Source organism: Geosmithia morbida (assembly GCF_012550715.1).
Source record: "Geosmithia morbida isolate 1262 chromosome Unknown scaffold_5, whole genome shotgun sequence".
Classification (NCBI taxonomy): Eukaryota; Fungi; Ascomycota; class Sordariomycetes; order Hypocreales; family Bionectriaceae; genus Geosmithia; species Geosmithia morbida.
The window spans coordinates 1,477,684-1,491,655 of NW_023336192.1; the positions used below are offsets into that span (position 1 = coordinate 1,477,684).

Consider the following 13,972-nt stretch of genomic DNA (forward strand, 5'->3'; position numbering starts at 1 on the left):
TCCTTTCTCTCCTCCTTTCTCTTCTTCTTTTTCTTTCCCCCCTTTGATGTAATTAAATCGACACTGACGAAAAAACAAAAACAAAAACAAACAAAAACAGTCTCTGTCCTCTCGCTCTTCAAGAACCCCATGATTCTCATGGGTCTATTCAGCATGGTTCTCTTCATCGGAATGCCCTACCTCATGGACAACCGTATGCCAATTCCCTAACCTTCTCTTCTTTCCTCTGCAAGCATACTGACAAGAAGAGGACAGTGGACCCTGAGATGAAGGCCGAGCTCGAGCAGCGCCAGAAGCAAGGCATGGGCGCCGGGTCAGGCCAGGCTCCCAACCCTCTGGGGAACTTTGACATGGCCGCTTACTTGGCCGGGTCTGGGTCCGGGTCAGGTGGCAGCAAGAATCAGAACCAGGGGGTGAAGAGGTAATGGCTTGGGGATGTGTATATCCGACCTTGGCATATGTGGACTTATTGGGTTCCATAGGGAGAACCACCCAAAGTGATGGCTGCTTTTGTGCTGCATTATCTTGTACATTGGACTCACAGACGACGACGAGTTTCACGGGTAATACAATGTATGAAAAAAAGAGAATCAATTGTGGGATATATAAGACGCTCCCCCAAAATCGCCGATGGTTACAAAACTCCAATGAGACAAGTAAGAAAATGAGAACTCCAATCTGAGTAAAAACTACGCAGAGGGTAGGGAGGTAAAACGGAACCTGCGGTAAACCCCGAAATAAGTCGACACAGATAACGGTAAGAGAGAAAAAAAACAGCCTCGAGGCATCGACATATCAGACACCTCTCTCTAGGCGTACCCTCCGATCTCACCACCTCGCCGCTCACCAAAGAGGTACGCGGCCTCGAGGCAGAACCGCCCGTGGCCCCTCTCCATCCTCCGCTCGCTCCCGTAGCAGATGAGCACCGCGTCGACGATGCCGCTCAGGATACCCTCCATGGCGCCCATGACAGAGTACCCGATGAAGCTGGCCATGAGACCCACGACGTAGGCGTACGCGGAGCCGCGCACGCCCATGCCGTCGGGCAGCTGGACGCGCAGCTGCTTGGCCGTCATGACCCACCCGGCAAATCCCAGGGCCGTGGCCATGATGAGGCGCGTGGCCACGAGGAGGAGCTTGGCGAGGCGGTAGGGGAGCAGTCCGTTGCCCTCGCCCCGGACGCGCAGAGACCTGGGCGTCAGCGTCGTTGTCGGTATGGCGGGGGAGATGACCTCCATCTGCTCCAGCCCGCGCGCCGACCTCGATAGGTTGTGCGAGTGGATGGCCGCGTACGTTACGGTCAGGGGGTTGGTGAGGGCGGTGATGGGTGTCGGGATCCAGAACGAGGCGATGTTGGCAATCGTCATGCCCAGGCGCCGGGGCAGGAAGATCAGGGGCGCGCGGACGAGGAGCGACAGCAGCGTCGACTCGCAGATGGTGCCGAAGATGGACGTCGCTGCGTGGTGCAGCGCCGCCGCCACAATCTCCTTGGACGGCGTCGCGGGCCCCGCGTTGCGGTGAAAGTACCACTGCGACACGGTCGCCGCCGTCGTGGCCCTGTGGACCGCGTTGATTATCGAGAGGGTCCACATGTACATGAGCACGAAGGCTGCTCCCAGCCACCAGCTCGACAGGCGGATCACGAACCGCACCAGGCTCTTGGAGAAGTAGCCGCCCATGAAGACGCGCGTGAACATGGCCAGCCACGCCCAGGTCCACACGACAATCAGGGCCAGGCACCCGAACCCGACAAGCAGGAGTCCCGAATTCTGCGCGAGGATCTTGCTTGAGAACTGCAAGATCTCGACAGCCTGCTGGATAGATCTCCGTCCCTTGACAACGAGCCAGAGCCACATGATGCACGAGAAGGCGGGGACCAGTGCCAGCCAGCGCATCACCTTGTCCTGGATGCTCGACCCGTGCGTCTGGCCCTTGAACGACGAGATAAAGGTATAGAGCGAAAAGGACAGCATGATGATGGGCACAGCAATGAGGATGATGTTGACCAGGGGCCGCACAAAGGACCTCAGGGCTGCGAGCCAGACGAACGAGACTAGGATCGCCACCACCGTGTCGACTGCCAGCATATTAAATGACTTCTGCAGCGTCATGTAGATGGTGTCGCCGACCGGACTGCTCTGGGGAGCCGTGTTGAGCCAGACGAGAACGAATGTCGATATCATGCCGGCAAAGCAGATGAGGAAGATCCAGGCGAAGAAAGGGTCGTGGTGGAATATCTCGCCCTCTGGGGAGAGAATCGTGGTCTGGGCGGTCTCTTGCTCCTCGTCGACCAAGGACCGAGGAACGCTGCTCTGCATGTCGTCTGCGTCGTCGCTCTCGTTGGCCATGAAGGGTTCCCTCTCCGACTCGGCCTTGAACCGCTGAAAGGGAGGCGGGCTCGAGTCGTCAGCGTCGCCCAGCAGTGATGTGGGGGGGTCATCGTCCAAATCGGCGCGGGACTCGAGCCCGACGTCGACCATCCTGCCCCTGCCGTCATCGCGGCTATGCTCACTATCGTCGTCGTTGCCGTTATCGTCGTCGTGGATAGCGATGCCTGCGGCACGGTCCTCTTCCTCGTCCTCTTCACGCAGAGCGTCCTCGTCTGCGAGACGAGGCCTCGTCGTGCTCCGTGTACCCGTCCAGCTACTCCTGATGCCACGGTGACGGTTCCGGTAGGGGTTATCGGTGGTCTCGCTGTCGTCGATGGACGCACGGCTCTGGGCTTCGGAATCCGTACTCTCGGCAAGCTTGCTCGCGGCGGCTACCCGACGGGACCGCTGCAGGGCAAACAGGTCGGCCGCCTCCCGGTCACGCTCCTGCTCATCGTCCTCTTCGCGGAACTCGTCGAGTGTGCTGTGGAAGAGGGGGGCATCCTGGGGTGCGGCTATGCGGGATGCAAAGGCGAGGTTGCCGAATCTAGAGCCGGCGCCGTTCTGATGGTAAGGGTTGCCGCGGGATAGGTAGGATCGATGGGGTCCCTGGCCTCGTCGCGAGGGTCCGGCATTCGGAGCGCCCCAGTCGTCGTAGCGCTGTGTGGAGTTGCGGCTGCGATTGTGGCTGTCGTCGGTCACGTCGGCCGGCTGTCCAGCAAAGTTGGAGAACCTCGACTGCGACTGGGCCAGGAACCGTGACGCATCTGTCGGGAGGTCAGTCACCAGGTCTGGCAGTGGACAAGGCGAAGAGACTCACACTCTGAAAACATGTTGCTCCTGCAGCACCAGCCACCAGCCACCCCGACTTCAACGGAAGGGAACCAAAAAAAAAAGAAGGGACGACTTCTCCCCTCACCTTTCTAGCAGGTTTCCTGTCGAGGATAAAAAGATGGCAAGTCGCAAGGCGGTAAGGTGAGAGAGGATGGATGGAGTCTTGATGTAATTAATCTCGGTATGTATGACGCACGTGGGAAGTTGGGCGTGGTGGACCAGTGACAGACAGATAGATGGTCGGTCAGATAAGATGTGACAATGCACGAAAGAGTGTCGACAGACAGGACGAGAGAGTTCTACGGGAAGAGGGAGAGGTAGCAGAAGAAGAAAAAGAAGAAGGAGGAGGAGGAAGAGGAAGAAGGCGGCGAAGGCATACGGATGGGAGCAGAGATGCAAGGCCAGCCGGTGGACCACGCGATAGGGAGAAGAAGATTGTGAACTGTCGGGGTAGGTGACCAGAGTCAGGCAGACGGACGATGGCGCGGGTGATGGGCGAAAAGGGTCGGGGATGACGGATTCGGGTGGGGCACAAGGCGGTCAGCAGCTCGGAGACCCCAAGCACGAGCAGGTAGGTACGTACCTAGGCCTAGTACTGTGCCAGATTACCAGTGATGATGGCCTGGAGGGTTCAGCCCGATAGAGGGCTCCCCGGTCCAGAGACTCCAGCACCGCCGAACCACTGTAGGCTGTGTCGCTGTACCACGCCGCTTACAGTGACGGTGGACTGCTGTGGCGCGGAGGACAGTCGCTGTATCCGTACGAGTAAGCTCACGTACGGTCTACTCGTATACAGGAAGAGGGCTTCCCCGTCTCTCTATCAGCAACCTCACACACCCTACATTAGGTTTCGGACCAGACAAGCTGCTGTGGTCCACTCAGGTCTCAATGTGACCGCAGCCGGCTCGTTGCTTTTGCAATATTATCATTATCATGCAGGAGGGGGGGGGGGGGTCATGCAGAATCATCGCTGCGGCGGCAGTAGACGAGTAATACTGCTGCTAGGCACCCCTAGGTACCAGCAGTGGCTAACAGTGAGCAGCACTTGTGCGAAGCGCCATTGGTGGGACACTGAAAGCACCGTACAGATTACAGGTACAGGTAAGGCAGCTCGGCCCAAGCACTTGGATGACATCACCGGTACCCATGAGTGAGACCATCCCAGCCTACGGCTATAGCAGGCCGCGCTGCACCCGTACAGGTCACGGAGTATCAATATTACGGAGGGCATCAGTGCCTTTCCAGCAGCGGCGAATGGCAAAGACATGCATGTATCATGCATGGAAAGGGCCGAGACGACGACCTGCACTCAACTCCAGCACATTTACTCGTAAAAAAAATTCTTCTTCTCTCTCTCTCCTCTCTCTCCGTGTCACAACCCCTTTCTTGATATTATACTGTGCTCTATCTGCCCGAGTCTAGAATATTCTCCACATCATCGTCGTACGTCATCGCAACACAACGCTCACTCCTTCGAGAACGATTTCCGGATAGCCTTGCCTAACCGCTCGGTAGCCGTCCGTATAGCATCTTGGCTGGCCGCCGCAAATGTCGTGCGGAAGAATATGTCACGTGGCGGCGTGTCAGGATCCGCACGGAACCAGGAGCCCCGCGCGCAGAGGATCCCGCTGTCGAGGGCAGTCTTCCATATCTCTTCCTCGATATCGAGGAGCGAGCGCTGCGGGTACCCGGGGTGTTTTGTGTGGTCAATCTTGATCCAGAGCTGGGAGAGAGAAACGCGCGTGGTTAGCATTCGGATTCGTAGACGGCATGCTTGACAGATACAGAGGGGGGAGGGGGAGGGGGAGGGGGAGGGCGAGGGCGGAAAGAGCCAGGTGAAGAGTAGAGACTTCGGTGATCGACAGCTTACAAACATGCCCGCCTCAGGCGGCGTCCAGCTCGCAAACTCGGCCGGCAAGAATTCATCGCAAGCGGAGAGGAGCGTGTCCCTCCTCTTCGTGTAGCTGTTCTTGAGGTTGATGAGCCACCTCAGATAGCCCTCATGGCCCCAGGTCTCGTCGAGCAGCTTCCACAGGACAACCTGGGCCAGCCCTCCGGGTCCCTGGTTGGCTACCTCGGCGTGCAGCTTGAACATGTCGACGACCTGCTTGCTTGCCGTGATCCAGCCCATGCGCGACCCGGGAGCGAGGACCTTGGAGAAGGAATCCATGCGCATGACGCGCCCGTCGACGTCGAGGCTGAGGTACGTGGGCACCAGCCCCCTCAGGAAATCGTCGATAGACTCCTCGGCACCGTCGGTGGCGGGCTCATCCTTGCCGACGCCGCGGTAGGGCGGCATCTGGATGAAGTAGTAGGGCTCGTCCTCGATGATGAAGATGTCGTGCTTCCGGCACACATCGTAGACGGCACGTCGACGGCCGGCGCCCTGCGTCGCACCCGTCGGGTTCTGACCCGTCGGGATCAGATAGATGACGTGCGGCTTGCGGCTGCCCCGGGCACCGGCGTCCCACGACGTCAGCAGGCTGTCCATGTCGTCGGGCAGGATCCCCTGCTCGTCCATCCTGACGCCTACCACACTGATCCCCTGGGGGCGTATGGTCTCGACGGCCGTGGGGAAGGTGTACTCGTCCGTGAGGACGGTGTCGCCGCGTCCGCGGTCGCAGAGCAGGCGGATCGCCTGCTCCAGGGCGCCCGTGCTCCCCACCGTCTGGCACACCTGCCAGTCGGCGTAGGGCGGGTCGTAGACCAGCTCCGTGTGCTCGGTGATGAAACGGGTCATCTGCGGGGATCCGGTCGCCTGACAGTAGTTGAGGGCGATGCTCAGGTCGTACTCGGACGTCCCGTCCGCCACGTCGTGCTTCCCCACCGCCACAGTCTCCGTCGCCGAGCCATGACCGCCTCGGCTCTCCCGCCCGAGCGTCGGGACCTGCATCGAGATGCTCTGGTAGGGGAAGTACTCGCTGGAAGGGAGACCGCCGCCGAGCGAGATGAGGCCGGGAGTAGCCATCAGGCCTGACGCCTGCTTGAGAACGCAGGGGCCCCGGGACAGACTCTCGGAGCTGAAGTGAGCTACAAGAGAAGAAGATGTTGGTCAGCAAAAGAGGTTACAACCATCGCTGCTCGTGTGTGCGCGGTGACGACAGACAATCCCATCTCTTCGCTAGCAGCTTCCCTGCATCCTTCTAAGACATCTCGTCAGCTGCATGATTTTGTATTGTGTATATCTGGGCAGAGTGAGAGCACCTACCGAGACCTTGAACGCTTCACAGTCGGCTACAGCAGCCACACCGGCAACGAGCCTCCCATCCGCAGCCCTCTTCTCCCGAATCGCCTGGAGAGACGAGCGCCCATCTCCGTTGACGACGAGGTGGGGGGATTCCGCAACTCCAGTCAGACACGCCATCCTGTGCTCTCTAGCCTTGTTCTCGTTCTTCACGTATGGAAGCGACAACGTCTTTGTGAGATTTTCTATCAGGTGTGTCGTCTCGTGACATCTATATTCTGAAGCCAGAAAGACGGAAGAAAAGAGGAGAAATATATATCAGGTCGTATTACACATTTTATACGGCTTGTGTATCAACACCACTACTCCGTGATACTCCGTATCTAACCGCTCGACACACAAACCAGTCCAAAAAAAAAAAGGTCCGAAAAAAAAGTCCTCTCCGTCCTTTGGGCTTTGGTCGGGAGGTATCTGTGACTCCGACTTTTTCTTTCATTGTTTTGTCTTCCTCTTTGGCGCCTGAATGTGGAGAACTTTTTGTTCTGTTCTTCTCCGTGGGGACTTTTCGGAGTATCGTGTAGGACACGCCGAGTTTTCGGCGTGTTGGAAAAAATGGCATAATGGACAGGATCCGACGACTTGCAAGTTACATGTACTCCGCGTTCCGTATTACCTACTAACCTATCAGACCCGATTCACTTACAGCACTCAAAGGCGCCGATGACGTGGAAACGTGGGTTAGATGAGCCGGATGAGTCTCTGGGATATCAGGTCCTCGGGAAGTGGAGACATGCATTTCTCATCATGTCACACGTCGGAATCCGTCACTTGTATTGCCATGGAGGAAGGGCGTACAAGTTCACCTCAGCCTTCGTTATTCCATTGACCCAACGAATGGGGGACAATGGGGGACGGCCTCATATGGTCGAATGATACTGATACGTAGCAGATGGGATTTCCAATCATAGAATGCATTCGGGGTCGTTCCCATAATCCCCGCTAAATCGTAGCGCGGTATTATTGTCCCAACCTACGACTCCCCACTGCCGGAGTGTGGTCTGCCTTATCCGAGATCTCCTCTTTCTTCTACGGAGTAGTAGTAGCGGTAGCGGTAGCAGCAATAGTATATATATATATATATATATAACCAACATCCTCAACCTCTTTTCTTCTTCTTCTTTCCCTCCTTCTTCTTCTGTTTCCTATGATTTCCTTTGCACTGCAGTAACATCAAAGATAAAATAAACATACTCGTCACCCATTCTACGATCCACACAATGGCAGACTCAGTCAAGGTAGCAGAGTACCTCTTCCGACGTCTAAGCCAGCTCGGCGTCGGCTCCGTCCACGGCGTCCCCGGTGATTTTAACCTCACACTGCTGGACCATGTGAAGCCCGCAGGATTGGTGTGGGTGGGCAGCACGAACGAGCTGAACGCGGGCTACGCGGCTGACGGCTACGCCCGCATCAAGGGCATCGGTGCCATCGTCACCACCTTTGGCGTGGGCGAGCTGTCGGCCGTCAACGCGATAGCGGGTGCGTACGCCGAGCGCGCTCCCGTGGTGCATATCGTGGGCACGCCCGCGCGACCGGCGCAGGAGGCCCGGACCCTCGTCCACCACACCTTTGCCGACGGCGAGTTCGGCCGCTTCGCCGAGATGCACCGCCATGTCACCGTCGCGCAGGCCAGGCTGCTCGACAGCCGGTCCATCCCCGAGCAGATCGACTGGGTGCTGCGGCAGTGCCTCCTCCACAGCAGGCCAGTGTACATCGAGGTGCCCGTCGACGTGGTCGATGCCCCCGTGTCGGCCGAGAGGCTCGCGTCGCCGGCGGCGACCCTGTCGGCCCCGGACCACCACGCCGCCGCCCAGACCAGCGCGGCCGCTTCGGCCGTGCTGGAGAGGGTGTACGCTGCCAAGAAGCCGGCCATCTTCGTCGACGGCGAGGTCAGGCCCATGGGCGTGACGGACCAGGTGCAGCAGCTCGTCAAGGCGACTGGCTGGCCGACGTGGGTCACGGGCTACTCCAAGTCGCTCATCGACGAGACCCTGCCCAACTTCCACGGCGTGAACCATGGGAGCTTCGAGGACCACAAGTCACGCGAATTTATCCGGCAGGCCGATCTGATCCTCTGCTTCGGCCCGCACTTCTCCGCCACAAACACATATCTGTTCACCAGCATCCCCAGACCGGAAGTCGCCATCCTCTTCACCGACACGGAGGTCAAGATGCCCGACGGCACCACGCGCAACTGCTCTGCCAAGCCGCTCATCTCCCAGCTCGTGCGCGACCTGGATGCGTCCAGGATGCACAGGTACGGCGACGAGTACCCGGACCTGCACCGTGACAGCCTGCTCTCCTTCTCTGACGTGCCTCGCGACGGGGCCATCGACCAGGAGCACGTGTGGCGCCTGCTGGGCAACTTCCTCCGGCCGGGGGACATCCTCATGGCCGAGACGGGCACGGCCGCCTACGGGGCTCGAAGAGTCCCGCTCCCCAAGCACGCCCGCTACTTTGGGCCGGTGACCTGGCTCTCGATCGGGTACATGCTCCCCGCGGCCCAGGGCGCCGCGCTCGCCCAGAAGGAGCTGGTCAGCAAGGGGGAATACCACGGCATCAAGGAGCTTCCTCGGACGGTGCTGCTCATGGGCGACGGCAGCTTCCAGATGACTGCGCAGGAGCTGTCGACCATGATCCGGCACAACTTGAATGTGGTGGTCTTCCTCATCAACAATGCCGGGTACACCATCGAGCGTTGTATCCACGGCTTGACCGAGGAGTACAACGACATCGCTCCCTGGCGGTACCTGGAGGGACCCAAGTTCTTTGGCGCTCCGGAGAACACGTTCACGAGATCTGTCAAGTCTTGGGGCGAGCTGGAAGACGTCCTCGGCAACGAGACCGTTCAGGATGGCGAGAACCTGCGAATGATAGAGGTGTTGATGGATAGGGAGGATGCGCCGTACGGCCCGCTGTCGCAGTACTTGGACAGGCAGCGACAGCGTAAGTGACTTGACCTCAGATCGGTCCAGTAGACCCAAACAAGAGGATACTCGAAAGACATCTTATTGCTAATATAAAATTATATGTGTTGGGTACCTCGTTCCCTGAGAGAGATTTGCACCCAAGGCCTATGCACAGAGGTCTTGTGGCTGGTTGCTGGTCAGGAAGGGATGCTCGGCCAGCGTGTTCCAGAAATGCACCTCAAAGTCTTGGAGGTTGTTTGGTACCCAAGACTCCCAAGGCACGTTGGCATCCACGGCAAGCTGCGCATCTGGATCGCACGGCAACGTAGCATCCTCTCCATAATGGTCAACTGCTCTTCTTCCCCGGTGGAGGCTTGCGTTGGTCATGCTATCGAGCAGGTTCTTGATCGTCTTCGTAGCCCCTGCCAGGAGCGCGTAGTTGGCGTCCTCCTTGTAGACTATGGTGCCGTACTCCACCTCGGCGACGATGACGCTGAGGTCCCGCAGCACCTTGGCTGAAGGGCTCATATCGCCATCCGGGGCGGATACCTGGTGTAGCATGGACAGACAGACAACCCCGGCGGCCGACAGGCCGTAGTATACTAGCTGTGGGGGACACATGAGCATCTCTTTTCTTTCTTTTCTTTCTTTCTTTCTTTTTTTAAAAAAAAGGAGGGATGGAGTGTAGCTCACCTTCCAGACTAGCGATGTGCCAGAGTGTACGATGTGTTCCTTTAGTACGATTGCCTCGACGACCAGGGCCAACATCTCCTGCGCAATGGCGGACAGCTCCGGGTGTGGTTCGGAAAACCGGCGAACGACGGCAAGACGGACCAGGAACAGAACGTGCAGCTGGTTCAATTTGATACCGAGCATAATGTCCAGCTCGAATGGTTTTCGGTCATACAGCTTCATGGGTTTCTCGAGTCGGAAGCTGTCAGGCAATGCAGCCCATTGCGTTTCCGCCTGGGCCTGGATAGGGCTGTGGTGATGACCATCAGTCAGATAGACACATTCCGTAGATACCATAGACATGGGGTCGGGGGGTCGAGAACCTACCGTGCCTTATCGACCCTGGTTTCATACCGACTCTCACCAAACAGCTCCGCCACGATATCCTCCTTGAGCATTGCGCACAGTGTAGCCCATCGTGTATCAGCAACTAAGTCGATGGCGGTGTCTGGCGCCCACTCGGGTGAGAAGAATGCCGCGAGGCTGGGCTGTTGGAGCCGACAGAATCTCTTGTATATCCGCGGTGGTCTTCCGAGGAAGATGGAGACATTCTTGTCGGCGGCGTAGGAGCAGGCGAATGCCGTTTGGCGGATAGATTTGAGGAACTCGGGTATGGGGCCCGATCCCTCGATCTCCTGATGGTATCCCAAGGCAAATAGGGAGCTGGAAAGATCACCTAACCTCCTCCAGGATTCATAGCCTAGTGATAGCAGGTAATGATAGCTGTCAGATGTGTCCACCCATATGACGGAGTCGCAAGAGGTAGAGGGAAGATTAAGAAGAAGAGAGAAGAAGAGGAAGAGCTTCAAACCCACTCTGATCTCCGTCAACGAGCGTGTGGAGGATAAACGTCTCGTACTGTAGTATGAGCTGAACATCATTCAACCGATCTAGGAACAGACAAATGTCCAGGCACCGGTCAGCATAATGCATCGTCAGCCGCCTCATGTACCGCCTCTTGGGCTCCGAGTCAAAGTGCGGCTGGGGGCACCGGGGCCGGAAAGTAGCCCTCGAGACGGCGATGAGGAAGAGGCCGATGCTCTCCCACCGGGCCTTGCCCATGCCAAACTGGTCGGTGAACTCATCCAGCGTGGTGTCCGGGGCGGCGGTGAGCGGCTTGCACGAGTTGATGAAGAGGCTGTGAGAGATGCGCCTGGCGTCCTCTGCCGAAGGCGAGCCCCCTTCCTCTCCCCCCCGACTTCCCGCTGCGAGGATAGACTGAGCTGCCTGGAGGCAGGTCTCGGTGAAGACGCTCCCGAGGACCAGGTTGGCCCCTGTGCCGAGCCAGGCTCTGACGAGTTCTATGCACTCTGGGACCTGGGCGAATGAGAGGAGCTGGCGGATCAGCTCGGCCCCGTGTGAGATGTGCGCCTCCTTTACCCTGGCATTGGAGGACACATGGTCGAATTCATCCGCAATGCCGAGATCCCCAGCCATCGCCTCTCCCTCACCAACAGCACTTCCTAGATCGAGATGGTCAAACAGTGTGGCATGGCTGGACGACCCAAGGTATCCCGGGTTCGGGTACGGATGATGCTTTGGCAACGGGCCGGGGATAGATGGACCGGTGACTGCACTTGCTGTATCGACGGCAAGGCCCCTGGATGATACGGTCAGTATGTAAGCTGTGCATGCACACGCACGGATCCGATATAAGATGCACATGTATTCGTGTACATCGATTGCATGTATTGTACGTGGCTTGCCTCACCCCTCCAACAGAGGTCTCGCCGGGCTCTGCGTCGACGCCGACCCTCTGCCCTTCTTAAAGGGCCTATCGCGATACACGCATTGCCCTGGCCGATTCCGTGCTTGGCACCGTGAGCATACGGGATGCGCATGGTCGCAAGCCAACTTGGATCGTTGGCACGGGTTGCATGCTGGCCTTCTCCGTGGTCTCGGCATAGTGGTGTTGGACGCTGTCATATGGCGGAGTGTTGAGAGGGGTGGTGAAGGAGGATTACCCCGATGTGGGCTGGCCACGACTCCGATCAGTCGGAAAAGATGCTCATTAGCGGAGTGTGTGTGTGTGCCGCCGGTAACGGAGTAACGGAGTGATGGGGAGTGGGGTGGGGGGAGGGAGTCGGCCAAAGAATCAAGACCCCCCCCCCCCAATTCACATCTTCATTATCCTCCTCCCCCCCCCACACATGCCTCCTACAAGTACCAAATCATTCATAGACGTCCTCATTCATCTACACTGCATCATTGCATTTTGGGATTCCGTTATTCTCAAAAGCCATTACTCCGTATACATGTCCTGCATCAGCACATCTAGATGACCATGCGCAAGGTATGGAATGTGGTACATGACACGTGATAGCCTTGGTAAGGGTCAGTACTATACATACCCCGTATACTCTATAACAACCCAGCAAGGAAGACAGATTGCCTTATCATGAGAGAACAAAATAAATTCCTTAATCAGACGAGAAATAATATCTCAAGAACACCTATAGGATCGATCAGAATATGACCACGAATTTTCTCCAGGTGCTATTGTCGTGTATGACAAATCTACGGCCAATTCATCATAGTCTCCACAGGCGACAGCGCACCCCGGCTACCGTGCCGCCCAGACCCCTGGGAATCGGGTTGGACCTGGCTCTCAGCTCTCCCATCCCAACACCACCACCATCACGCATCCCTGTCCAAAACTCCCTCTGACCGACTGCCTCGTGACGACGATCTTGCTGCCCCATCATCGCCAACCGTTTTTATGCCCAGGGAATCGGTCAGCCGAGCTCTTACCTCTCTCCTCCTCCCCTCCATCACGATCCAGTAAAGCTATACGACAAGAAAGGAAAAAAAAAAAAAAGAAGGAATTGAACTGGGGAGAGCTTCTCGTTGACTGTATCCGTCCACCACAACCACTATCATTACTGGATACCCTCTCCTTGATTGAACGGAGTCGACGATAATCTCGATAACTCGCCTTGTCCTGCCAGGTACACATATACACCCCGCTCTCACTCAGACAAAAACAACAACAACCACCCCTCATGTCGGGTGCGCCGTGGGACTACATCGCCAAGATCGTCTGCATCGGCGACTCGGGCTGCGGCAAGTCCAGTCTGACGATCCGTCTATGCGAGGGTCGGTTCTCCCCCCATCACGACGTCACGATAGGCGTAGAGTTCGGTTCGCGCATCGTCCCCGTCGGACCCCCCAACTCTCGAAACTTTCGGAAATCCACCCTCACCACCTCATCCGAAGCAGATGGTGAGGCCGGCCAGGCGGAGGAGGAGGACGGCGGTCTCCCCCAACCCCCCCGCGACACGCCCCAGAAGCACATGAAGCTCAGCCTGTGGGACACGGCCGGCCAGGAGACATACAAGTCCGTGACGCGCTCGTACTTCCGCGGCGCGAGCGGCGCCCTCCTGGTCTTCGACCTCTCGCGCCGCCAGACCTTCCAGCACGTCACCGACTGGCTCAGCGACCTCCGCCAGATCGCCGAGTCCGACATCGTCGTCATCCTCGTCGGCAACAAGGCCGACCTCGCCCAGTCCGATGACAACAAGCGCGAGGTCACCCGCGAAGAGGCCCAGCAGTGGGCCCGCCGCAACGGCGTCCTCGAGTACGTCGAGACCAGCGCCAAGAGCGGCGAGAACGTCGAGAATGCCTTCGTCCGTGTCGCTGAGAGGATATACCAGAATATCCAGGCGGGCAAGTACGATCTCAACGATCGGAGATCCGGCGTCAAGGGCCCCGGTCCGGGGGGCAAGGGGGGCCAGGTTAAACTGGGCAATAAGTCGGCTCAGTCTTCTTCCTACGGAGGTTGTTGCTGAACAAGCACCCTCTCTTCCTCTTCCTCTTCTCCCTCCCTCCCTCTCTCTCTCTCTCTCCCTCCCTCTCTCTCTCTCTCTCCCTCCCTCTCTCCCTCTCTC

The 13,972-nt window shown here is 57.9% G+C and overlaps 6 protein-coding genes across 6 annotated transcripts; 3 read left to right on the forward strand and 3 right to left on the reverse strand.

Moving 5' to 3' along the window:
• Positions 1 to 129: 129 nt before the first annotated feature.
• GMORB2_6432 (Protein of unknown function (DUF2012)) lies at positions 130 to 425 on the forward strand (the record flags this gene model as incomplete). Its single annotated transcript, XM_035468402.1, has 2 exons — positions 130 to 193; positions 256 to 425. 2 exons carry the CDS (start codon positions 130 to 132, stop codon positions 423 to 425), a joined length of 234 nt encoding a protein of 77 aa, XP_035322383.1.
• A 384-nt stretch (positions 426 to 809) lies between these two features.
• GMORB2_6433 (Plasma-membrane choline transporter) lies at positions 810 to 3,202 on the reverse strand (the record flags this gene model as incomplete). The annotated part of the gene is made up of 2 exons (XM_035468403.1): positions 810 to 3,136; positions 3,190 to 3,202. 2 exons carry the CDS (start codon positions 3,200 to 3,202, stop codon positions 810 to 812), a joined length of 2,340 nt encoding a protein of 779 aa, XP_035322384.1.
• Positions 3,203 to 4,668: 1,466 nt separating this feature from the next.
• Positions 4,669 to 6,567, reverse strand: GMORB2_6434 (aromatic amino acid aminotransferase I / 2-aminoadipate transaminase; the record flags this gene model as incomplete). Its single annotated transcript, XM_035468404.1, has 3 exons — positions 4,669 to 4,926; positions 5,074 to 6,233; positions 6,408 to 6,567. The coding sequence occupies 3 exons, from the start codon at positions 6,565 to 6,567 to the stop codon at positions 4,669 to 4,671; spliced, it is 1,578 nt and encodes a 525-aa protein (XP_035322385.1).
• Positions 6,568 to 7,664: 1,097 nt separating this feature from the next.
• GMORB2_6435 (pyruvate decarboxylase) lies at positions 7,665 to 9,398 on the forward strand (the record flags this gene model as incomplete). Its single annotated transcript, XM_035468405.1, has 1 exon — positions 7,665 to 9,398. One exon carries the CDS (start codon positions 7,665 to 7,667, stop codon positions 9,396 to 9,398), a length of 1,734 nt encoding a protein of 577 aa, XP_035322386.1.
• A 120-nt stretch (positions 9,399 to 9,518) lies between these two features.
• Positions 9,519 to 11,926, reverse strand: GMORB2_6436 (Fungal Zn(2)-Cys(6) binuclear cluster domain; the record flags this gene model as incomplete). Its single annotated transcript, XM_035468406.1, has 5 exons — positions 9,519 to 9,959; positions 10,047 to 10,335; positions 10,413 to 10,785; positions 10,901 to 11,685; positions 11,916 to 11,926. 5 exons carry the CDS (start codon positions 11,924 to 11,926, stop codon positions 9,519 to 9,521), a joined length of 1,899 nt encoding a protein of 632 aa, XP_035322387.1.
• Positions 11,927 to 13,087: 1,161 nt separating this feature from the next.
• Positions 13,088 to 13,873, forward strand: GMORB2_6437 (Ni2+-binding GTPase involved in regulation of expression and maturation of urease and hydrogenase; the record flags this gene model as incomplete). Its single annotated transcript, XM_035468407.1, has 1 exon — positions 13,088 to 13,873. The coding sequence occupies one exon, from the start codon at positions 13,088 to 13,090 to the stop codon at positions 13,871 to 13,873; it is 786 nt and encodes a 261-aa protein (XP_035322388.1).
• Positions 13,874 to 13,972: the final 99 nt, after the last annotated feature.